Source organism: Molothrus aeneus, chromosome 18 (assembly GCF_037042795.1).
Source record: "Molothrus aeneus isolate 106 chromosome 18, BPBGC_Maene_1.0, whole genome shotgun sequence".
Lineage (NCBI taxonomy): Eukaryota > Metazoa > Chordata > Aves > Passeriformes > Icteridae > Molothrus > Molothrus aeneus.
Window position 1 is genome coordinate 4,319,159 of NC_089663.1, and position 22,627 is coordinate 4,341,785.

At 54.6% G+C, this 22,627-nt stretch overlaps 2 protein-coding genes across 3 annotated transcripts in view; one reads left to right on the forward strand and one right to left on the reverse strand.

The window, feature by feature from the left end:
* Positions 1-15,622, forward strand: part of TPCN1 (two pore segment channel 1) — a 42,355-nt gene extending 26,733 nt beyond the window's left edge. For both annotated transcript variants that reach the window (XM_066562100.1, XM_066562101.1), the window contains 16 exons: positions 550-674; positions 2,234-2,282; positions 2,481-2,544; positions 3,323-3,367; positions 4,534-4,590; positions 4,681-4,734; positions 5,073-5,145; positions 5,354-5,461; positions 6,642-6,713; positions 7,649-7,738; positions 8,438-8,553; positions 9,231-9,277; positions 9,683-9,836; positions 11,134-11,270; positions 11,972-12,052; positions 13,053-15,622. In XM_066562100.1, coding sequence (XP_066418197.1) covers positions 550-674; positions 2,234-2,282; positions 2,481-2,544; positions 3,323-3,367; positions 4,534-4,590; positions 4,681-4,734; positions 5,073-5,145; positions 5,354-5,461; positions 6,642-6,713; positions 7,649-7,738; positions 8,438-8,553; positions 9,231-9,277; positions 9,683-9,836; positions 11,134-11,270; positions 11,972-12,052; positions 13,053-13,175 — 1,395 coding nt within the window. In that variant the 3' untranslated portion in view covers positions 13,176-15,622. The remainder of the gene's footprint in view (positions 1-549; positions 675-2,233; positions 2,283-2,480; positions 2,545-3,322; positions 3,368-4,533; positions 4,591-4,680; positions 4,735-5,072; positions 5,146-5,353; positions 5,462-6,641; positions 6,714-7,648; positions 7,739-8,437; positions 8,554-9,230; positions 9,278-9,682; positions 9,837-11,133; positions 11,271-11,971; positions 12,053-13,052) is intronic.
* A 902-nt stretch (positions 15,623-16,524) lies between these two features.
* On the reverse strand, positions 16,525-22,029 carry SLC8B1 (solute carrier family 8 member B1). The gene is made up of 15 exons (XM_066562120.1): positions 21,566-22,029; positions 20,990-21,142; positions 20,837-20,889; positions 20,682-20,740; positions 20,346-20,450; positions 20,086-20,253; positions 19,902-20,009; positions 19,763-19,819; positions 19,467-19,597; positions 19,171-19,312; positions 18,706-18,827; positions 18,373-18,526; positions 18,206-18,286; positions 17,636-17,700; positions 16,525-17,552 (listed from the first exon to the last, which is right to left on the reverse strand). Exons 1-15 carry the CDS (start codon positions 21,701-21,703, stop codon positions 17,355-17,357), a joined length of 1,734 nt encoding a protein of 577 aa, XP_066418217.1. The 5' UTR covers positions 21,704-22,029; the 3' UTR covers positions 16,525-17,354.
* Between the last annotated feature and the right edge of the window lie 598 nt (positions 22,030-22,627).

Genomic DNA, 22,627 nt, shown 5'->3' on the forward strand with positions numbered 1-22,627 from the left:
ATTGAAAATATAATCCATTCTCTAGATCCTGCACAAGTGAGCAGTGCAGAAACAGAAGGAATTCACCTACAAACAGCTTTTTACAGGGATAAGCACTGTGGGGAGAGGGTTGATTTCTTGCTTAACTTGTTGGAGCAGCAAGAGAAATAAGACCCAAAAATAACTAACCCACTTCTAGTAGATTAGTTCATGTTTAGTGCACATAGCTGATGGTCTTAAAAAAGTGCCATGATGGGATCTGTTAGGCTGCCTGCTAATTTCCCAAGAAGAGGGGTTGAACTCTGCTTGGGGTGTCTGGTTGGACAATTTTCAGGTGATGGGGCAGCAGGGAACAGTTCTGCATTTGCTGGAGGGACCCATTGCCAGAAAGGCTTTCTGATCTCTGTGCCCTGGGATGAGCTTGGTGTGTTAAAATAATAGCTCAGGGTGCTTTGGGGGCTCAGTTATAACGTATGAAATCCTGCTTAAAACAAATCCAGAGTGAGAATTAAAAGCTCTGTTCATTCCTGCCTGCTGCTGCTGCTTCTGACAGCATTCCTTTGTTGCCAGAGGCCATCTGGAATTTCCTTCAAGCACTTTGAAGGGCTGCTGCGGTTCTACAAGCCTCGGATGTGTGCCAGGGAGAGATATCTCACCTTCAAAGCACTGAACCAGAGCAATACCCCTTTAGTCAGGTAGGATGGTCCTGCTGCTGTGTCACTCACATATTTTATGAGAATCCTTTCGCTAGGATTTTTCTCCTGAGGAGCTGAGAAGCCTCAGAAAAGAAATGTAAACAGTAACTGTCTGATGGCTGTGGAATGTGCTCTGGAGACGGTTTACCAACAGGTGCATCTTTGATTGGCATCATGTGGATTGTTTTTTCTTGATGACCAATCATGGTCCAGCTGTGTTGAGGCTCTGGTCTGTCAGAGATTTTATTACCATTCTTTGCTAGCCTTCTGATGTCTCCTTTCTCTTTCTTTCGTGTAGTTTTAGTATGGCATTTTTAATATAATATATATCATAAAATAATAAATCAGCCTTCTGAAACATGGAGTCAGATCCTCATCTCTTCCCTCATCCTGGGGACCCTCAAGCACCAGCACAGTGCTGCACCCAGAGCAGGGAGCTTGCTGCACTCCCTGCAGCTGGGCTGTGCTTTGGAGAGGATGGCTGGGTTTATGCAGGGTTTTTCTGGCAAGCAGGCAGCTGGGAGGGGTGGGTACCCTGAGAGATGAGGTGCTGGAGTTCCTGCCCTCTTGTGGATACAGCACTGCTGGCACTCCCAGGCAGGAGCTGCTCCCCTCTCCCCTGGCAGAGCAGAGGCAGGGGCTGGGGAGCAGCACTGGAGCCTGCCTGGAGCATTTCCTCACTCAGCGCAGCCTCGCAGCTTTTAACAAGTTTTTGCTTTTTTCCAGCAGCTGGCTGTCCCCCCCAGGGTTTTGTTAATTAAAATTTGGTTCTACTGGTGCTTTCAGGGCTGCCATCCTCTGTGTTATGAGGCAGAGAATTGCCATTCTGGTGGGGGGTGGGTGCTGCTAACTCCAGCTAGCAAGGGAGTAGAGGGAATTAGAGCAGGAGACCTTCTCTTCCTTTTCCTTTGTTCTGCCCACAGACAGGTTCCAAGTGACTCTCCTATGAAACTGGTGCTGATGCTTCTCCTTGAAGTCAAGTGCCACAGAGAAGTATTGAAAATGGCACAGGGAGAAAGACTGAGTTGTGAAATTTAGGCACCAGTGTCACCAGTAAGAGTCTGAGAAGTTCAGCATCCTCACTTCCAGACACATAAAAGCTGTTACAGGCCTGACCCTGGGCACCTAGACAGGCACTCATGTTCTATGAGTTTCTTTGCTTTCATGTCCTTTTTCAAACTTCATTTTTACCTTGAAAAGAAAATGTGCAAGGATGTTAGAAAAGGACTGTACGAGTAATTAAGCCAGTCCAAGACTTCTTCATGAAGAGCAGTGCAATCTCCATCCCTTGGAACTGGCATCTAAGCCTCAGGTCTTTCCTCTCACTGGAGTTCAGCAGAGTCAGAGTTTCCCTTGAGGCTGAAGCATTTCAGAAAGGAGATTCTGGCTATTGTCAATCAGGAACCTTTGGCCAGGCTGGGAGGAGGTCACTGCTGGGACCTGTCAGCTGTGGCTGCAGTTCTGATAAGGAGTTAATAACTTCCAGGACTCTCCACTGGTGATGTCTGACAGGGACAATTAAGGATCTCTCTGATCAGATGTTTCTTTCTGTTTTGCAGTCTAAAGGATTTTTACAATTTCTATGAAGTTGTTGGCTTAAAATGGAAGGTAAGAGTTTGTTGGGTGGAGAGGAAGCAAACCGTGTGTGGGAGGGAGAGAAAAGGAGTGGTTAGAGAGGAGCTGGGTGAGAAACACAGGCAATCTAAGAGAAGCAGTGCTGGGGGTAGGGTGGGTCTCCATCCCTGCCCTGTTTTTCTGGCTGGGTGTGGCTCTGGCTGCTGCTGACCGTGGCTGTTCTGCTTCCAGGCCAAGCGGAACCGCGAGCACTGGTTCGATGACCTGCCACGGACTGCCTTCCTTATCTTCAAAGGTAACTCACCCTTGGCATGGCAGCATGGGCTCAGCTGGCAGGAAGAGCCTTTCTTTACAAAGACAGGACACTCTGAAGGGACTTTCTCCTGTGTCCCTGGCAGACACCTGAGGGAAGGCCTTCTAACCAACTCCATGTGCATCCAGAGCCTCCGAGGCCAGAGACTTGGATTCAGAGTCTCCAGGGAGGATTTCTATCCTGGAAATATTCCTGCAGTGGCTGTGGACTGGGATTTGGGTTGTCACAAAAGCTCTCAGGCTGCCTGGTCCCATTCAGGTCAAGGACAGCAGTTTGGGAAGGGAAGAAAGGCCTGAAACCCCCATCAGAGTCATGTCTTGCCGATTTACCTCCTGTGTCCCAAGTTCCCTGACTGGATGTCACCATTCAGAATTAAGCACCTGCAGCTCTTCTGAGGTGGTGTGTGCTCCTGGGGAGCAGCTGACACCCTCTGATCCAAACACAGCTGCCACAGGAGCCCTCAGAGCTCTGCTGATGCTCCCAACCCTCCTTGTTGTTCCAAACACAGAGCATTTACCTCTGTCCACCCCAGAATTAGCACTTGGAGACCAAACAGGGCATCCTGGGGGCTAAGGATAAGGATTTCATTGCTGCTAAAATTCTAAAGTATATTTAAACTTGTTCCCAAAAAGTGGAAGCTAATAATCTGCTGATCTGTTTAGTTTCTATGGAAAATGTCTCTAGGGAGAAGAGAGAGGGGTCTGTGGTGTGGAGGATGGTGTAAACCATGGTTTGTTTTGTCATCCTTTCCTTCACACAGGCATCAACATCCTGGTGAAGTCCCGTGTGTTCCAGTACACCATGTGTGAGTAGGAATAATCTGCTTGGCTCCCTTGCTTGTGTGCCTCTGGTCTGCTGGCTCTGCCAGCCCTCCAAGGAACTTGGAGGAACTTTCACAGAATCACTGGGCTGGAAGAGACCTTGAACATCATGGAGTCCAACCCAGCCCCAGCACCTCAGCTAAACCCTGGCACCCAGTGCCACATCCAGGCTTTGTTAAACACACCCAGGGATGGGGACCCCGCCACCTCCCTGGGCAGAACATTCCAGAACTTTATCACCCTTTCTGTGAAAAACTTTTTCCCAATCTCCAACCTGTATTTCCCTTGGTGCAGCTCGAGGCTGTGTGCTCTGGTTGTGTCAGTGCTGCTGGAGAAAGAGCCCAGCCCCAGCTGAGCACAGGCACCTTTCAGGAGCTGTGAGAGTGATGAGGGCAGCCCTGAGTCTCCTTTTCTCCAGGCTGAGCACCCCCAGCTCCCTCAGGGGTTCCTCACAGGGTTTGTGTTCCACCCCTTGTTGCCTCCTCTGGATGCACTCAAGCATCTCAATGTCCTTCCCAAACTTGGTGTGGTCTGAGCTGTGGTTCATGGACAAATTTTGGTGCAGAGGGAAGGAACTGCTGCATTGTCCCAGCAGCCTGGGCTCTCAGCTCTTGTTCTGGAGAGGCTCCCTGGCTCACTGCACAGCACCTCTGTGACCCTGTTGCATTTAGGTGGCTTGGTGGTCAGCTTTCCCAACCTTGGGGGGTTTATCTTGCAGCTGAAGGGTGCTGGATGAGGAAGTGCCTCCCCAGTGAGCCACATTCTGTGTGCTCTCAAGGAGCTGTGAGCATCCTCACTGCTGGAGGGATTGCTTGGCAGCTGAGCTGCCTGAGACAGGGAGTCTGTGCCTCTCTCCTCTAGAGGAGGAAGAGTGCTTCTCCTGCTGCTACCTGCTGGCTTCTAAGTGATTATTCCTACTCAGTAATTTGGGGTTTTTTTTACATTTTAGTTTTGCTTCTTTTTGAACATAAAGGCACTGCATCTCTTAAAGACCTGGAGAAAGACATGGGGGAAGACTCACAATTTATGAGTTCCCTTTGTTCACTGACTTGGAACCAATGCCATTTGTCCTATATTGTGTTCTTTTTGTTGGCCTAAGAAATGGATACCCAGGAGTGGTTTTGCTATGGGTTTTTCCTTTCTTTTCCAGACACTGTGGTGGCTGTGAATGGAATTTGGATTCTTGTTGAAACCTTCATGCTGCAAGGTAGGAAACAGCACAGCTTGTTGCTCCACCTTGGTGCTGGGGGATTGGAAAAAAGGGAGGACTTGAGAAAGCTGTTCTTGTGTCTTGCAGGAGGGAATTTCTTCTCCAGGAATGTCCCTTGGAGCTACATAGTCTTCCTCACAAGTAAGCTGATGCCTCCCAACAGAGCTGTGTCATTTCCTGAGGAGCTGGGAAGGGAATTGAAGTTATGGGTGTAGAGCCTCCATCCAGAACAATGGTGTGCCTGGCAGGGATTGTTTTGTAGACTTCTCCAGAGAGAAATCTCCATGAACACAGGGAAATGTATTGATTTGGAGGGGAAAAGTCCCTTTGGCACATCACTGAGAGTGAAGAGGATGGGTGGGGTCAATTAAACCCCTGTTTAACAGAAATCCTTTAAAACCACCACACATCCATGAGGGCAAGGCTTCCCATGGGCCTTTCCTGTGAGGCTGCTCATTCCTGATGCTCTTGTGTTGCAGTCTATGGTGTGGAGCTGCTCCTGAAGACCACTGGGCTGGGGCCTGTGGAGTACCTGTCCTCAGGCTGGAATCTGTAAGTGCACATCCATCTTTTTGGGTTGGAAACACCAACTCCTGAGCCAAGCCTGGAGAGAGGAGGCCATCAGCCAGCTGTTAAAATTCTTCTGCCCCTGGCCTCGTGCATCTTGTTAGGCTAGAGCAGCACCAACCCCTCTTCTCTGCTGAAGCACTGCTGATAAATCATTACTCTTACATTTATTTCATTTCATTTTTCTTTCCAGCTTTGACTTCTCAGTCACCCTGTTTGCATTTTTGGGGCTCATGGCACTGGCATTCAACATGGAGCCCTTTTACTTCATCGTGGTCCTGAGACCCCTCCAGCTGCTGAGGTGAGCTGGGAAAGGCTGGGAAGGAGGAGTTCCAGAGAGCAGGTGGGAGAAAACAGGGCTTGTTTTCCATCAGTCCCACTGGGGACTGAGCTCCTTAGCAGGAGAGGGCAAGGATTGCTCTGTGGGAATGTGACCGTGGCCAACAGGAATTGCGTGGGGTAATGGGATTAGCCTGAGTTATCAAAATGAGAGATAACAAAAACTTGGGATGGGATATGAAAACCCTGTGCTTTGGAGCTTAAGCTGATCTCTAATAGAGATCAAGGGATTTACTGGGGACAGATTATCCTGTGTCTGCCTTCGTGGGGTTCTTACACCTCCTCTAAATTGTCTGATGCTGTTCAGAGAAAAGCTTTTCTGTCAGGGTGAGATGGTCTGAGGCAGTTTAATAATTTCCATTGAATTACCAGAAATTACAGTTTTCAAAGGATGCTGCTTTCTAGGGTGAAGTACTGCCCTGCTCCAACTGCATCTCACCCTTGGAGCAAGACCATGGCCTGTCACCTCTCTGCAGTTCAGGGAGCTGGGGCTGATTAACCCTCTCATGTCGAGGTACCCTCACCTTCACAAACACCTCCAGAGCCACAGGGGGAAGGGATTTGAGGTGAAATGTTTCATTAAAAACAAGCTGATGTAATTTAGCTCTTCAGTGAGGATTTTAAGAACACTTCATGACACTCAGGAGGGGAAAAAAAATAATGTTTTCTCTGTTCCTCTCCTGCCAAAGCCTGTTTGGCAGCTGTGTTTCTCTGTAAAGGCTGATGGGGTTGCCAAATCTTAAATTAGCAGGCACAGTGTAGTTTTCTTTCATCAATTTTTATTGGGTCATGGGGGAAACACAGAAAAGCTTGTGTCTGGGGGAAGCAGGAATGAATCCTGACCCTGTACACAGGTCTAGTGTAAGTTCTTACAATTTTTAGGAGTTTTAAATAGCTGTTTATGCATCATGCCATGTAAAAAGACAGCCTTTTTTTCCCTGAGATCCTCAGTCCTGTGGAATGTATCATAAACATTTAGATGGGACTGCAGAGAGGTGAGCAGACACCACTTGAGCAGAAAGTCAGGAAACTTCACTGTCATTGACCTGCAAGGTAGAGAGGGCTGGGATTCTCCTTTTTGCTCTTTCCCCCAACACCAGGAGAGCTGCAGGCTGTGGGTAACTCCTGGCCTCTCCTTTCAGGCTGTTCAAGCTGAAGAAACGCTACAGGAACGTGCTGGACACCATGTTTGAGCTGTTCCCTCGCATGGCCAGGTACCACCTCTGCTCCTGGGGTGGTGGCAGGGACAGGGGAATGAAGGTTTGGGGTCAGGCTGGGGGACCTGTGCAACCTGCTGAAGGGATTTAGGGGTGATGGCAGGGGGAAGGCAGTGAAAATTTGGGCTCAGGATAGGGGCCTGTCCTGCTGAAGGGATCTAGGGGGTGATGGCAGAGAGGGGAATGAAGGTTCGGGGTCAGGGCAGGTCCCTGTCCAACATGCTCTGATCTGTCAGTGGGTAGTTACTGATTCTTCTCAGCCAGTGGAGTGTTCATCTTCCAATTCCTTGGAACAACAACAGTCCAGCACCCTGGGCTCCTCCTGCTTTGGTGGTAGGAGGATAACTAAGAATGATTTTTAGTTTTTCTCCCCCATCCCAGCTCTTGCTGGAAGACAAAGCCCCTGTGGGAAGAACATTGGCACAAATCCCCTTGGCCCCAGCTGTTCCCTGTCCTCAGCAGAGCCCCTGAGAGCGTTTTTGTGGAATGGTGGGGCAGAGGGAGCCTGGAGCTTGAGTGCTGCTCCTCAGCCCTGCCTCCCTGCCAGGAGTCCTGAGCTGGCTGGAGAGCCCTGCTCTTGGCACAGTCCCTGCCTGCAAGGATGTGGAGAGGGCACAAAACAGTGTGTGGTGTTCTTTAGTGAAGGAGCTGTGGAGAGATGTTTATTGAACAGAAAAGGACAGGCTGGGAGGGGATCCAGGCTGCTCTTTGCTTTCTCTCTTCAGTGAGTGGCAAACTCCTTGTCCAAGGGCTCTCTGAATGAGAGCAGGAAAGAGCTGCAGAGCCACAGCAGCAGGGAGGGTGGGCTGGGGTTTCCAGTGCTGCTTCCCATCCCTTGGAAATTCCTCCCAGAGCAACCAGCCTAGGATTTTGTGTTTCCCTGCCTTAGCAACTCTTCAGCAGCACAGTACTCTTTCTGTTTCTGCCTCCAGCCTGGGTTTAACCCTGCTGATCTTCTACTATTGCTTTGCCATCGTTGGCATGGAGTTCTTTGCTGGCGTGGTCTACCCGAACTGCTGCAAGTGAGTACCTCAATCCAGCCCCCTCAAGAGTGCTTTTGGTGCTCAGCCAGCAGCAGGGAGCTCTGGCAGCTCCATTTCCCTGTGGAGAAGTGGCCTGGGGCTGAATGGAATGGGGTTTTGTAGCTAAGGCAATACATGGCAAAAATCCAGGAGATACTTCATTTCTCTTGCCCCATGCCTGGAAGTGTCCAAGGCCAGGTTGGACAGGGCTTGGAGCAACCTGGGATGGTGGAAGGTGTCCCTGCCCATGGCAGGGAGTGGAAATGGATGAGCTTTAAGGTCCTTTCCTACCCAAACCATTCTGTTTCTATGATGCCAGAGTTGCTTGTCCAGCAGCAAATTCACCCAACATAAATTCACCTGCTCCTGGACTCTAAGCTGTGCTTGTGCCCTTTTCACCTTTAATGATGGCAGACCACTTGGAAATGCCAAGCTTGAAGGGTGTGAGCCAAGGAACTCAAACTCTCAGTTTCTCTGGTATAGTATTTGCTGAATGATTAGAAAGACTCCATGTACTCCATGTGCTCATGTGCTGTGAAGGGGAGAGGATTCCTTTCAGAGGAAAAGACAAATATTGGCCAAGAGGTAGAAATTGCCACTCTTCTTACCACCTTCTAGAGGGGCTGGGGTTTATAACTTTTTAGATTTCCCTTGCTTTTCCAGTCTCTGCTGATTCTTTGTCCTGTTTTCTCCAACCAGCACAAGCACGGTCGCAGATTCCTACCGCTGGGTGAACCACACAGTTGGCAACAAAACAGTTGTGGAAGAGGGTTATTACTATCTCAACAACTTTGACAACATTCTGAACAGCTTTGGTAAGGGCACTTTTGTCCCTAGAAAAGATTATCCTGTGTTCCTGCAGAGCTGGATGGCTCTGTAATGCTCATGTGAGCCTGGGACTCTCCCAGGCAGTCCTGCTAATGCACCTCACTCAGCATCCTGCTCTTTCTGTCTGGAGAGCTCCAGCTGACTGACTGTGCCAGGACTGCTCTGCAGGGGAAGCAGAGGTCTCTCAGAGCCAGCTGGAAGGCAGCAGATCTGTTCTGGCTGGTGATCACACCAGAGGTGTTCAAGGAGGGCATTAAGGCACTGCCCTTCTAAGGAACCAACAGCCTCTCTTTAAACACTCTGATGAAGAATAATTTGAATGTGTTGATTGCTCTCCATGATTTTTCATAATGTGTGAGCAGAATGATTATCTCCTGGAGATTTCAGAGGTCTCCATGCTCTCTGGTGAGGAGTCAGGTCTGATTTCCTTAGGAAACAGAGATGGAGCAGTGCTGGAGGTTCTGTGTGTCTGACCCTTTGTCTGAAGGAGCTGCAGTGGGGAGGGTCTGCATTCTCTCTGGATTTGCTGTTTATTTGTTTTTATTCAAACTTGGCTGGCTTGTGTCAGTCTTCCCTGTCAAACACTTCATCTAAAAATCACTGTAAAGCAGGTCAGGATGGATGAAACAATTACCTGTGTGTGTTTGCTCCCTCTTGTGTGCAGTGACGCTGTTTGAGCTGACGGTGGTCAACGACTGGTACATCATCATGGTGAGTGAGCCCCTGCAGGCAGCACGGGCTGCCAGCTCAGGCACACCTTCCACAGCACCACTGCTTTCCTCCCGTGGTGGCTTTGTTGCCAGGTGTCTTTTGGCCCTGATTGTTGGGAGGCATTTGACCCCTGCCATGCTGCTGGGCACGTTTCAGGCTTCACAGGCTGGACAAATGAAGTCACCCTGTACTCTAGTTTGTCACCCTGCTGTCCAAAGCCACCAGCTTTGGATGTTCTGTGTGTTTGCCTGTAGGAACATCTCTTTTTAGCTGTTGGGGCATTGAGCATTGCACAAGCACTCCCTGGGGGCAGAGTGTTTGTGCAGCTTTGTGCCTGTTGATAAGCAGTTAACGCTGCCTCTCCCTCCTTTTGTGCACTGCTCACTCCTTCCCTCTCCTCTTTAGGAAGGTGTGACATCCCAAACCACTCACTGGAGCCGTCTGTACTTCATGATCTTCTACATTGTGACCATGGTGGTGATGACAATCATCGTGGCTTTCATCCTGGACGCTTTTGTGTTCCGCATGAACTACACTCGGAAGAACCAGGATTCAGAAGGTCAGAGCTGAGGCCTGGCTGACCTGCAGCCTTGTGTCTTCTCTCCCTGGTACTTCATGTCTCTAGGAGAAAATGGGATTGGCCAGGAAAAAACAGAGTTTTTAATTTTCTTTTTTTAACCTGACATCCTGAGCTAATTCTTTTGCTCATTGTTCTTTTGCTTGAGCTTGTTCTTTGTGTTATGTTTCTGTCTGGTCTTTCTGCTCTGCCCTTCATCTCTCCCCCAGAATTCCCCAAAAAGCATGAGTGGGTGTATTTATGTGGGTTTTATATATATCTGTGCACACACACACAAACTTCAACCACTTGAGCCATTTCAACCAAATTCTTTGAAATAGGAAGTCCATGTGCATTTCATGCAGGGTTTCTAGGAAACATTGCAGCAATGATGTAGCAAAGCTCAACGAGGGACCTTGCAGGAAGGGAAGATTGATAATTTTTTTAAACCAATTTCCCTTCCTCACTAATACACTCACTGGTGGCAGGATGTGTCCCCAAGGTGATTTGCCAGCACTTTCTGCCATGACCTGGAGGACAACAGACACTGCCTGTGCAGTTCTTCCCACATTTTCTGGTTGTGCTCAGGCTGCTGACTCTGTGCTGGTTCTGGATGTGCCTTTCCCTCTAGGAACTGGCAGAGACTGGGCTCTGCATCCCCCTCATCCCTTACTCACTGTCCTGTTCCTCCTGAGCTGGGGTCTGGAACTGCAGGCCCCTTCCTGACCTGCCAGTTCAGGTGCCAACGCCACATTCGTGGCTCACAGCCCTTCTCCTGCTGTTCCTTCAGGTGAAGGCTCCATCCCCCTGGGGTTTTAGGTGCCAGAAGATCAAATTTGTGTGGCCCAGGAGCTGTTAAGTAGGGAAACACTTGTGATCCTTCCTGCACCCAGTTTGAAGGGAGCAGTGAGGGACATTGGTTAGCCCTGGGCTCCCAAGCTCTCTTAGGCAGGTGAAGGTCAAAAGGCAGAAACTCTTGTGTGATTATTTGATTTCTTAATTTACAGGTTAACAAAAAAGCTACAAGATTTACTTTCTTTTAAGATACCAAGGAGCCTGATGAGAATAGTTTGAGTCAGAAGGTTTGCTGGCCCTTCTCACTAGTTAACTTTCTCCCTGCCTTGTTGGGGGTTGAACATACCCAAGTTCCAGTCACAGAAGCAGGTACAGACTGTACCTGACCTCTGGCTTGGTCCTGTGTGCTTTAGGCTTTGCCTTCCAGGGTTATGGTAGCAGCTGGTGAAGCAATGCTCATCTTGCTGACTTTTGTTCCCCCTCTTTCTGTTTCTTGCCTCTCCAGAAGATAATGGCATTGTTCTGGAGAAGGAGATCTCCAAGGAGGAGGTGATTGGCATAATTGAGCTGTACAAGAGGACTTCAGCTGCCACTGAAACAGCTCAGCTGCAGAAGATCGTGTTGCAGATGGACAAATATGGGGTAAGAGGAAACACTGAGAGTTCTCACCTTCAGGGAGGGAGGTGTGCCAGGGCCCCTTTGCCTGTCTGGAGAGAGGAGATCCCCCTGCCTGTGTAAAGTTCAGGGCTGAGCTGCTGGAGGGACTCTGCAGCATCACAGAATTTTGCTGCTCTGGAAAAGCAGCAGCTGCTCCTTGCTTAGCCTTGACAAAGTCTGGTCCCTGCTGCCTGACAACTTCCCTAAGAGCTGTCCTGGCCTCTGCTGACTGGAAAAAAAGCATATTTATATTTCCTCTAAGGAAGCCACTCTCTCCTAATTCTCCTGCTTGTCTCTCTGTGCCATCAGAGAGCCCTGAGGCTGGGACAGTCCTGGAGCATTCTGTAGCAGCATGATGGCGTTGGTTCCTGATCCTTCCTTTCTCCATGACACTGCTTATGCTTCCATTCTAAAACGCTCTACACTGGGAAAATGAGCTCTTGTCTCAGAACTGTTGTGTCATGCACCTGGGCAGAGCTGAGTGGTTGTTCTAGCAATGGCCACGGTTACCCCTGTGTCACCATGGCACAGGGCAGGTGCTGCAGCCTCTCAGGTGACAACAGAAGGAGCCTGAGGTGGCCTGAGCTCATCAGTGGGTGATGGGTGTCCACAGGAAGGATGCTTGAAGTTCCAGCTGCTCAGTGACTGATGAATGTCTTGGTGTTTGCTCCTTCCCAACTCTCCAGCAAATGTCCACAGTGTTCCTGGGACGCAGGTCCAGGACCAAGAGTGACCTGAGTATGAAGATGTATGAGGAGGAGATCCAGGTATGTGGGGCTGAGCTGGAGCTGCCAGCAGGTCTGTGGTGAGAGCATTCCCTGGAGTAACAGCCCATCCTGTCAAACACTGCTTTCCTCTGAGCCCAGGGTTTGTTTCCCCACAGGGCCCATCAGAGCTCCTCAGTGGGTGCAGGAGTGTCAGGCCAGTGACAGTAACCACCCTGGGGGTGTGCACAGGCTTTGCTGAGCTGCCCTGGGCTCCCCAGGTGTCTGCTGGGGCTGGGAGCACGGTTTGGTGCTGCCTAGGGCTTGGCTGCTGAGCACAGAGCTCTTAAACCTCTGGAATGTGGTTGTGTTTGAGCTTAGGTGTGTCTGTCTGACACAGGAAGCAAGGCTGGCTTGTCCCAGGCAGGCCTGCCTGGTTTGCAGGCTGAGCAGGATGGGAGACAAGTAAATCAGCAGATTCCCTGGAGTTTTAGCACCTTCCTGCCAGTGCCACCCATGGTCAGGAGCTTTCTGCCATGGGTTTGGTCACTGCTAAAGGTAGTTGAAGGTTGTGGGCTAATGTAATGATAAGTGCTGAAAAAAATCAATCTTGTAAGCATTTGAATCTGTCCTTTGTCCCCAGAGCAGACAGAGTGGGGGTGAGTCTTGAGTCCCCCTAAGGAAAATGCACATTATTTACCATGGGGCTGGGTCACCTGCAGAGAAACTTCCTGCCTGTTCTGCTTGGTCTGTGGCTGAGGGATGTGACATCCTGGCACAGCCTGGGTGCTGCCCAGCACCAGGAGCTGCTCTGCAAGTCCCAGACATCATGGGAACAACCATCCTCAAGCCCTGGGTGTTCAGGAGGGACATCCTGAGGGTGGGAAGTTTCCTTGGGCTGTGGCTGGGAAGGCATGCTGCAGTTAGCTGGGCTGTTCCAGGAGGTTAAGCTGCACCCAAGGCTTTGGGAAGAACCCTCTGTGCCTGGAAAAACATGCCCCCGCTGCAGGCTCTGCCCTTTTGGGGTGATCCTGATCCCTGCCTGTTTCCTCCCCTGCTGCAGGAATGGTATGAGGAGCACTCCAGGAAGGAGGAATCTCAGCCACCAGTGCAAGAGGCTGCATCTGCTGCCAGCAGCTCCCTGAAGCCCCTGAGCCTCCGGCAGCGCTCCCAGACTGTCATCTAGGCCCAGCTAACACAGCCACCTTCTATGCAATAACCTAGAGTATTCCTGCCCAGCCAGCCTGGATTTTGGGAGGGTGTATATAGATCTGTCAGTGTTCCAGTGTAGGGATCAAACCTTGCCCCCAGCAGTGGTTGCTGAGAAGCCAGAGGCCCAGGGGGCTCGGGGAAAGGCTGCTGCACACAGATGTGAGCCCTTGTCCCTCTGAGCCCCTTCCCAGGCTCCAGCTGCTGCTGCTGCTTGTCTTAGCTCTAACAGACCTTGGGGAAAGGGATGTGTAATCCATTAGCAGCAGGGAATTCGCTGAAGTCACCTGCTTAACAGTAAAACTTGGGCCCTTTTGGAAGATCCCTGTTGCTCAAAGGGTACCATTAACCTCGGGACAAAAGATCAGGGAGTGAGTTTTTGTTTCTGCTCCACCTTCCTTACGCAAAGAAAGGGGAGGTGGTGTGAAATCTCAGCACTTTTGGAAGGGCAGCCTGCCCTCCCCCTCCTTTTTGGCACACCTAGATGCACTCCAGCAGTAGCTTCAGCTCTGTAGTAGCTCCAGCTCTGATTACTGAATTTTGCTGTCCCCAAGTAGTTCTGAGGCAGAACTGAGGGCCAGCACCCCATCATGCTATGGCCATAGGGGGGGCAGGGCTTTGGGGACTCTGCATCACTGCTGGTCACTCCTGCCCCTGGCACTGCCTGGGCTTGGGTCACCTCTGCAATCCCCAGAGCTCCTGTCTCTGCTCAGGGAGGGGCTTCTGAGGGTGCCATGGCTGTGGGGCTCTGCCACTTGGCCACCTGCCCTGTGAAACCTCTCTGGCTGGTCCTTAGCTGGCATAAATGGCTGGGAAGAAGAGTGGAAGGTTTTGCAGCTCCAAGTCTGGCTTTCTTCTGCCTAGCTCTGGGTTAAGCAGAGCTCCTGGGCATCACACACTCCTGCTGGTCAGTCCTCATTCCAGCTGAGCAAGTCCCAGCACAGACTGGGGCTCCTCCCTTGCAGGAATGTTTCTCAGGCTGGAAAAGTTCAGCTCAGTCAGGTGTTGGTAAGATCCACTGAAGAGCTCTGCTGTTCCCCTGGGTTTTGGTTGCAGGAGAACGTGGAAGTCAAGGATTCTTCTCACCTGCCTGCTTTTCTGCACCTGAGAGCTGAGGGATAAGGAGGAAAGGGGAGAAGGGATCCCTTCCCAGCTCTGCCACGTTTGAGGGATTGTGGCAGTTGTGTCACCTTTGGACCTGTCTCTCCAAGTTGTTCTTTTCCCTGTCAGCACTGGAAGTTCTGAGGGCTGGAAGTCCCTGGCAGCTGGGAGGTTCCCTCACCTCTTGCTGCTTATCTTTCCTCAGGTTCAGATTAAAGAGTGGAGCTTCCTGAGGAGGCTTCCCCCTTCTCCCAGTGCCCCAGGCAGTGGGAGATGTGTGTCCCCATCCCTTTGTCCCACATGCCTCTCTCTTCATGGCCTCACCTCGTGGCAGAGGGCTGATCCCACCTGGGCAGCTCAGGAGCGTTTCCTGGGTGGGTGAGACTTTGAGAGGGAGGCAAGACAGAGCTGCTTCTGGAAATCTCTCCCTCCATGGCACAGTGAGAGCACTTGGAAGGAGTAGGAGAGCAGCACACACGCACCAGTGGCTGCTCCCAACCCTTGCCAGACTCCCTGGGTGCCTCACGGCAACTCTTTGTTTTCTTTCTGGATACTTGCAGGTATGAAACCACTTCTGAGCTGACCCATGAAGGACCTTAAAGGGCTGTTTTCCAAACCATAAATTCAACCACAAAATGAAGGAGCAGTGCAGTTGTTGCTCTTGCAGTTGCTCTGCGTGGAGTGGCAGCCCGGGAGGTTTATCCAGATTAGTCCCGGGGCTGCAGGAGATGGTGTTTATTGTGCTTTAACTTGTGGCCAGGATGAATGAGCATTATGAAGGTTAGTGGGGAAAAAAATGTGGCTGTGGTTAATCTCCACATTCCCCTACAGCTGATTTCTCCTGGCAGGGCTATCAGTGACTTTATTTTTTCTTTGGGGGTTGTTTTCGGGGTGCGAAAGGAGCTGTGGCTTTAAGCTGTGCTGAGGAAGGCACTGAGGGCTGATCATGCAATAAAGGGCTCCCTGGAGGGCTGGGGGTCAGGGTGCTGCCTCCAAGGTGTTGATCCTCCCCCACATACCCCCTGTGTTCATTAGTTTTGTATAACCAAGGAGGGCAGCAGCAGTTTGCTTCTTCCATATGTCTTTGGAAGGAAACAAAGTTTGAGTACGGGGCATCCCCTTCTATTTATCCTCCTCTCCCTCCCCCCACACACAGACTGACAATGGAGACAATCATTTTGTAGGGAGCACGGGAGGAAGCACTGCAGGATTTTGTATGCTGGCGTTTTGTTTATAAAAAACCTGATTTTATGGACGTGTCTGTCAGATGTTCTCTAGATTTTTTTCAGGCGCACTAATAAAGAGCATCCTCGGCTTCGTAAAGGCTTCCTTTCCTCCTTCCCCTCTTACTCCAGAGGTGGGGTTGGCCAAGCTGGAGCATTTCCAGTGTTTGAAGAGGAGCCTGCCTGCCCTCTCTGGTGGCAAGTGCTTGTGTTGGGAATATTTTGTGTGCACGCCTCACTGAGCTGCTCCACATTCCTGTTCCAGGACATTACAGAGCCTGCCTTCCCCCTGCCAGCTTTTTCCCTAAACATCAAGATTACTCTTTCAAAGTTAGGTTTGTTAAGGTGCAGTGCTGAGGCCAGCAGGGGTGTTTGACCCTGCACCTCTGTCTGGGACGTGTGCCAGGGTTTGGGTTGCTTTAGCCCTGCCTGTGGCAGGAAGTGGGCGTTGTGTCCCGGATCATTCCAGCAGCTGCTGGAGCAAGGTCGGGGCAGAGCCGATGGCTGTGGGCACAGGGAGGGTTATTTTTTGTGAAAGCTGCTGGTGTCTGTTAGAAAAAGGAGAAATGCTCCTCAGGCCCAGGAGGAAAGGAGGAGGAGCCTGGTCTGACAGTTGTGGTGTTTTCTCAACACCCCCTCTCCCGTGGGGCAGGGTGAGGGTGTCCCTCTGCTCCAGCCTGTGCCCTGTGTCCTCTCCAGCTGGGAGCAGAACCCCCAGCCCACCCCTCCATTCTCCTGGCACTGTGGGCCCTGCAGGAGTCCCTGTCCCCAGGGCTGAGCTGTGCTGACCCCGTTGCCAGTGTGACAGCACTTGAGTGCTCTTGGGACATCAGCTACTGGAAACCACTTCCCCAGTCCCTTGGGAAAAACCACTCTGGGTGTCCCAGGCTCCTCAGCCCTGGCTGTTCCCTCTTACCCCAAAGGCTCTGTGCTGAGTAAGGGCTGAGTCAGACCACAGAGCAGGAGCAATGGCCCTTGCAGCAGGCAAAAGTCAAGGTTGGGTTTGTGTTTGTGTTGTTTTTTTTATTGCAGTTTTTTACAGTGCTTAAATCTAGTCCTGCCAGAGGTCAACACTGTGTGTGGAAACCTCCAAGTCCTTTCCTACAGCTCTGCCCACCACCCTAGGAGGAGGAGAAAAGTAGGATCTGAAATTCAGGTTGAAAAACATTACTAAAAAAAGCAGGGGAAAAACCAGCCTCCCTTGGTTTGGTGTTTGTTTTTCCCTCAGGCTTTGCTTGCACTAAACCCAGTGCATCCCTGAAGCACTGTGTCCCCTTAACCCTGTCTGGCTGTGCCCTGTCTGCTGCTCCAGCCCATGGTGCCAGCAGGACAGTCCTTCCCAAGGACAGATGTGTGCCTGGGCTGTGGCAGTGCCACCCTCTGCTGCCCCAGCTCTGTCCCAGAGCGTGCCATGGGGCTCAGGAGGGGAAGGTGGAGCTGAGGAGGCAAAACCCGCTGTCAACTGCCCCAGCTTGTCCCAGAGCATGGCAGGGAGCTCAGGAGGGGAAGGTGAGCTGAGGAGGCAGAACAGGCCCTGCTGTGCCCCTGAGCTGGAGCTTCCCCATCCCATGCTCCTGCTCTGCCCCCGACACAGCTGAGGTGTTGATGCTGCTCCTGCCCAGAGTTCCGTAAATTACAGATTAAAGGAGAGGATGTGGGCACTGAGAGCTCCTTCCCCAGAGCACAGCAGGGCCCGAGGGCTGGCTGGCACCTCCAGCAGCACGGTGAGGTGGAGGTGCCCTTGTCCCCTGGCAGGGACAGGGGAGGGCAGGGCCAGGCCCCGCTGGGGTGGGAGGCAGAGCGAGCTCCGGGGCTGGAGCTGCTGGGGCCGCTCAGGGGGTGGAGAAATGGATGACCCTGAACTCGGTGAGCAGGGCCACGCACAGGAACAGCAGGTAGGAGGCGATGAGGCAGACGCCATAGGGCTGTCCCAGCTGGAAGCACTGCGCCGGCACGGTCACCAAGGAGAACACCAGGCTCAGCCCCAGCGCCCCGGCCAGCACCCACACCAGGGGGCTGTCAGGCTCCAGCTGTGGGGAGAGCAGCGTGATGTGGGGTGACAACGGCTCCTGCTGCCAGCCTGGCCTGTGTCACCGTGTCACCACGGCCTTACCTTCACCAGCGGCTGGCTGCTGGTCATCTGCAGCAGGCAGCCCAGCCCCACGCCGACCAGGATGTCTGGAGCACGTTCAGGACGGACACACAGCACTGAGCCCATCCCTCTGCCCCCCATCCTCCTCCTTCCTGCATGGCTGAAGCATTCTCTCTCTCTGTGCCAAATGCTACCCTGAGCACTCGAGGAGAGGCTTCACCCAACACCCACCCGAAAAAGGCACAGCCCCCTCCCCTCCTTCCCTTTGTAAGATCCCAAATCTGCCACGCTGCAGCCCAAACTCCCGCCCAGCTGGGGCTGGGGCAGCTGTGGGGACAGGGGGGTCCTGTACCCACAGCTGTGGGTCCTGTACCCACAGGGGGTGCTGCTGGCTGGGTGCCTGCCCCTCCCCAACCCCTCACTGTCCCCTTGCACTGCGGGCTTTGCCAGCGTTGGAGGGACTCTGGCATGGATCCCAGCTCCTCTCCAGGGATCCCACAGCACAAGGGGCTCTCCTGGGCTGCAGGCAGGGAAAATTGGGCAGCTCCTGCCCCACATGCCAGCACGCTGGTCCTGGCATGCACAGGATACTGAAGATGATGCCCCCGAAGCAGGCGGAGAAGGCCATGCGGGGATAGCCCTGCCGGGCCATGGTGAGGTCGGAGAAGGTGTCTGTGGAGGGACAAAAGGAGACCTTGGGCATGGCAGGGGCACCCCAGCGTGTCCCAGGGGGGCACTGGGAGCTGCAGAGCCCTCACCCCCGATGCTGTTGCCCCAGGCCAGCAGTGTGAGGCCCAGCACGGTGTTGCTGAGCTGGAAGATGATGCCCAGGGTGCGCAGGATGTTCACCAGCTCCATGGCCGCGGCATTGATCCACATGGCACTGGCCAAAAACCCAAGGAAGGCAAACACCTGATGGGAAAAGGAGCAAGCTGGTCCCTGTGTGCATCCCACAGGACCCTGCACACCTCCCGGGACATTGGAAACTGGGACAGAGCTCCAGCTTCCTGCTCTGCCCCAGGAGCCCCTGCCCAGTCTGGAGCAGGCTATGCTGGTCCCTGGTGGGTGCTCAGGGCTGGGGGACACCTTACACAGTGATACTTGGGTGGCTCTTCATTGCTCGTGGTGATGAAGATGATGAGGGCCAGGGCAGAGGCAACCAGTGTGACCAGTGCCCAGACTGGGAAGATGCCCTGGATCTGGTAGAGCCCATCTGCACATGGTGGGGAGAGGAGGGACAGAGAGGCTTGAGGTGGAGATAAAGCCTTGTCAGCTACAGCCACCTCTGCCTACATCCTTACAGAGCTGCTCCCCTCTGTGCCTCAGTTTCCCCAGACTAGGCCAGGCTGGGCCTGCTCCATTTTCCCCCCAGGACCTGGATGGGGCCCAAGCCCCCTTGCAGGGTGTATCCAGCTGCAAACAGCTTGGCTCTCCCCTGCCCATCCCTCCTCCCCACAATGGGGAGCCAGCTCTGATGCGCTCCTGCAGTCCCCAGGGCTTTGGTGGCCTCTCAGTCCTGTCCCCTTCTGCAAGCTGGGACTGGCCCAGGCTCTTACAGGCGCCTGATTTCAGGGTGAGGACGCAGAGCAGGGGGCTGGTGACGATGTGCAGGCAGTTGAGGGGTCTCTTCCAGTTCAGGTCATCCTTGTCGGGGTCCACAACAGGAACGGTGAGCAGCAGCACCAGCTCCACGGGCACCTGGCACGGGGACACCCATCTGGGACACCCTGCAAGGTGCTCCCAAACCCACTGCCCCTGCCCCAAAGCCCCGGGGGGACAGAGCCCCAAGGGCCAGCAGGGATGGGGATGCCCCTTGGGGGGCTCCTCCTGGCTCCTGTTGCCCCCTACTCACCCTGAAGGCCTTGAAGAGCCGCCAGTACCACGGCTTCCTCCTCCACTTGCGGTAGTCCAGGGGGCTGAGGGCCACGGTGAGGATGCGCAGGGAGCTCTCCCGGGAGGGCAGCAGGGGCCGGTACTCCTCCCCTGCGAGGGGCCACGGGGCTGAGCGGTCTGGGAGCTCCCTGTGTGTCCCCAGGGAGCTCCCCCTGTTCCATGGGCTGTCACCCCACGGGCTCAGTCACTGGGGGGCTCTGGGACCCCCGAGGACAGAGCAGAGCCAGCCCTGAGCCCACAGGAACTGGAACGTACCATAGTCCCCGCTGTTTGTGCTCGAGGGCTCCGGCTCTTCCACATCTGTCGGCATCTCTGTGAGGAAGAGGAGAGGGCAGGAGCACTGGAAGGGCACCCCCACACCCCGGGGGTCCCATCCCAGCTGGGCAGCCCTTACCTGGCTCCCAGGCTCCGGGAGGGGCCAGCCCGTCCCCGCGCTGCCGCCGGTGGATCCAGGTGCAGAGCACCACAGTGAGCACATAGAACACGTAGAGCCCCAGGTAACCTGAAATGGGGGAGTGATGGGGGGGTCACGGCACCCCCAGGCTGCTCCCACCTTGCCCAGCTCCCACAGCGCTCACCCAGAGCCTCTCCCAGCCTGATCCTGCCCAAGTAGAGCACCACGAAGGTGAGGAAGACGGCCACCATGTAGAAGATGACGTCCCTGAGGAAGGGCCTGGAGGCGGCTGTGAAGGGCTTGACCAGGGCAATGCCCCCGGCCACCACCGTGGTCACAAACACACCGGCACCTGCCAACACAGGGGGACTCTCTTGGGACAGGGGAACATCCCACAAACCCAAAATGTCACCCTGTGAGGACATGGCACTGGGGCTGCCTTACCAAAGATGGCCCCGATGGCCAGCCCCGCTGTCCGGGGGTCAGAGAAAGCCACCACAGCACTGAAGACATCAGGAGCCCCGTTCCCAAAGGCCAGGAAGGTGACACCATGGAGAGGGGACGTCAAGGAAAAGACCTGGTGTCCTCCTCCCCGTGGGGACACGGGTGCTGTGCACCTCTGTCCAGTGCCAGCACATGACCACTCGTCCCACTGAAACCTCCCAATGGGTTTCCCCTGGCATGGCACCAAGGGGACACAAAGTGACCCTGTCATGGCCACCTCCCCTGCCCTGTCCCCACATCCCTCCTAACTGAGGCCCCTGTGATTTGCCAAGGATACTGCCACGTTGTGGGACAGCTTCAGGTTGGTGGAGATGGCTGATAAATTGGGGCAGAAACTGGAAGGGCAGAAAAGCAGACAGAGAGAGGTGATGGGGCTACCTGGGGCTCCTGCTCACTCTGGGGACAGTCCCCTCCTCTGCAGGGCCACTCACAACTTCTCTGCTGTCACACCGAGGATGATGAACAGGTACAGGAGCCAGAGAGCCTGTGGAGTCAGGGGTGGCACAGAGAGGGGGGTCAGTGGGGTCCCTACCACACACCCCCCCCAGCAGAGCATCCCCAGCACCGCCCTTTCCCGTCCTTACATAGAGGGTGACAGCCAGGGGCAGCAGCCGGGGCGGGAAGACACAGAAAACCCCATCGAGGTAGTCGAGGAAGCCCCCGTCGAGCCGGCAGTCGGGGTTGCTCCGGATGAAGTGGCACCACTCGGAGCTGTTGTGCTTCCGAACCTCCCAGCACTGCGGAGCACAGGGAAGGTGCTCGGCCGGGCCCCCCCGAGCACACAGCGCCCACCCCGAGGGGACGCTGCCCCCCAAGCGCTGCCATGGGGCGGCTTTGGCAGGTCACTGTCAGCCCTGCCTCAGTTTCCCCACCTGAGCTACACATGCGTGGGTGCAGGGCTGCGCCAGGGCCAGCAGAGGTGGAAACCCTTGTCCCCACCCCATCCATGTCCCCACACAGCCCACACCCACCCCGGGCCATGGGAAGGCGCCGGCCTGGCAGGCAGAGAGGTTTTCGGAGGAGAAAACCAGGAGGGGAGGAAATCCGGGTGAGATCCCTGCTGCGATGGTGAGGACATGGCAGCAGGGACGGGACGGGACCCCACCACCCCGGCAGCACCCAAATCCCTCCCCGAGTCCCCCCCAAATGCCCAGACTTACATCCAGGCTCCGTGCGTGGCTCAGAGCATCCCCGGCGGGAGGCACCGTGCGTCCCGCGTCCAGCAGCAGCGGGGGCCCGGCTGGCAGCGCCCCGGGCAGGCTGAGCGCCCCGGGCAGCCCCGCGGGCCCCTGCCCCATGGTGCCCTGTCCCTGGCGGGGACAACCCCGGGGGACACCTACCAGCGGCAGCGCTCCCCGGGGACACCGAGCGGGGGCTGCCCCCGGAGCACCATCCCGCGCTCCCCGGGCGGGGCCAGAAGGGGTTAAAAATGAATAGTAAAACTGGAAATTATAATTAATGCTAAAAATAATAAAACGGATAAAAAGCAGAGCCTCCCGCGGGCAGGTTGCGCCACGGCCCCGCCGGGGGAGCCCAGCCCCGGGGGAATGGCACCCACACCCCGCAGAGAGGGACCCGGGGGCACCCCCGGGGGCAGGGAGGGGACAGAGAGGCCGCGGGCGGGTGGGGACGGTGACCCCGGGGGTGTGGGGGATCCCGGGCGGGGATGCGGGGATGCGGGGATGGATGGATGGGGGTACCGGGGGAACCCCACCCGCGGCGCGGCCCCACCGTGTCGGCTCAGCCCCGCTCCGAGCACGGGCAGCTGATCCCGCCGGCCCCCCCGCCTTAAAGGGGCCGCCACCCTCCGCCCTTAAAGCGACAGCGACACTCTCCCACACGGCCGGCCGCCCACAGGGGACACACGCGGCTCTGTGCTCCGTGCCGCCCCTCTGAGGCCGGACACCTCCCACACACAGCCCCACACGGGTGAGCCCTGAGAACGGGCGGGCTCAGCGCGGGATGTGTCCCGTGTGGGTGGGACAGCCTCGGCACCGGGCTGCACAGACCCCGCGCCGGCGGTCACACACCCCTCAGAGGGCACGGGCTCCTCTCCGCAGCGACGTCCCCAGCTCCAGGACACCCCAGCCTCAGCCGTGCCCCCTGCAAGCGCCGTGCCCTGTTTGTGGGGTGCAGGTTGGCCCTCACGGCCGGAGCCCCAAGACTCTCATGGGGTTCAAAGAACCCGTGGGATTTAAAGAACCCATGGGATTCAAAGGTCC

What these genes read in the sequence shown, in the direction of transcription:
- SLC8B1 (XM_066562120.1), bottom strand. Translation starts at nt 21,703, where the DNA reads ATGGGGCAGGGGCCCGCGGGGCTGCCCGGGGCGCTCAGCCTGCCCGGG. An exon ending in CTGGGGCAACAGCATCGGGG is followed by an intron (nt 18,287 to 18,372) that starts GTGAGGGCTCTG and finishes GTCCCTCCACAG; the next exon opens with ACACCTTCTCCGACCTCACC. An exon ending in CTTCGGGGGCATCATCTTCA is followed by an intron (nt 17,701 to 18,205) that starts GTATCCTGTGCA and finishes AACGTGCTCCAG; the next exon opens with ACATCCTGGTCGGCGTGGGG.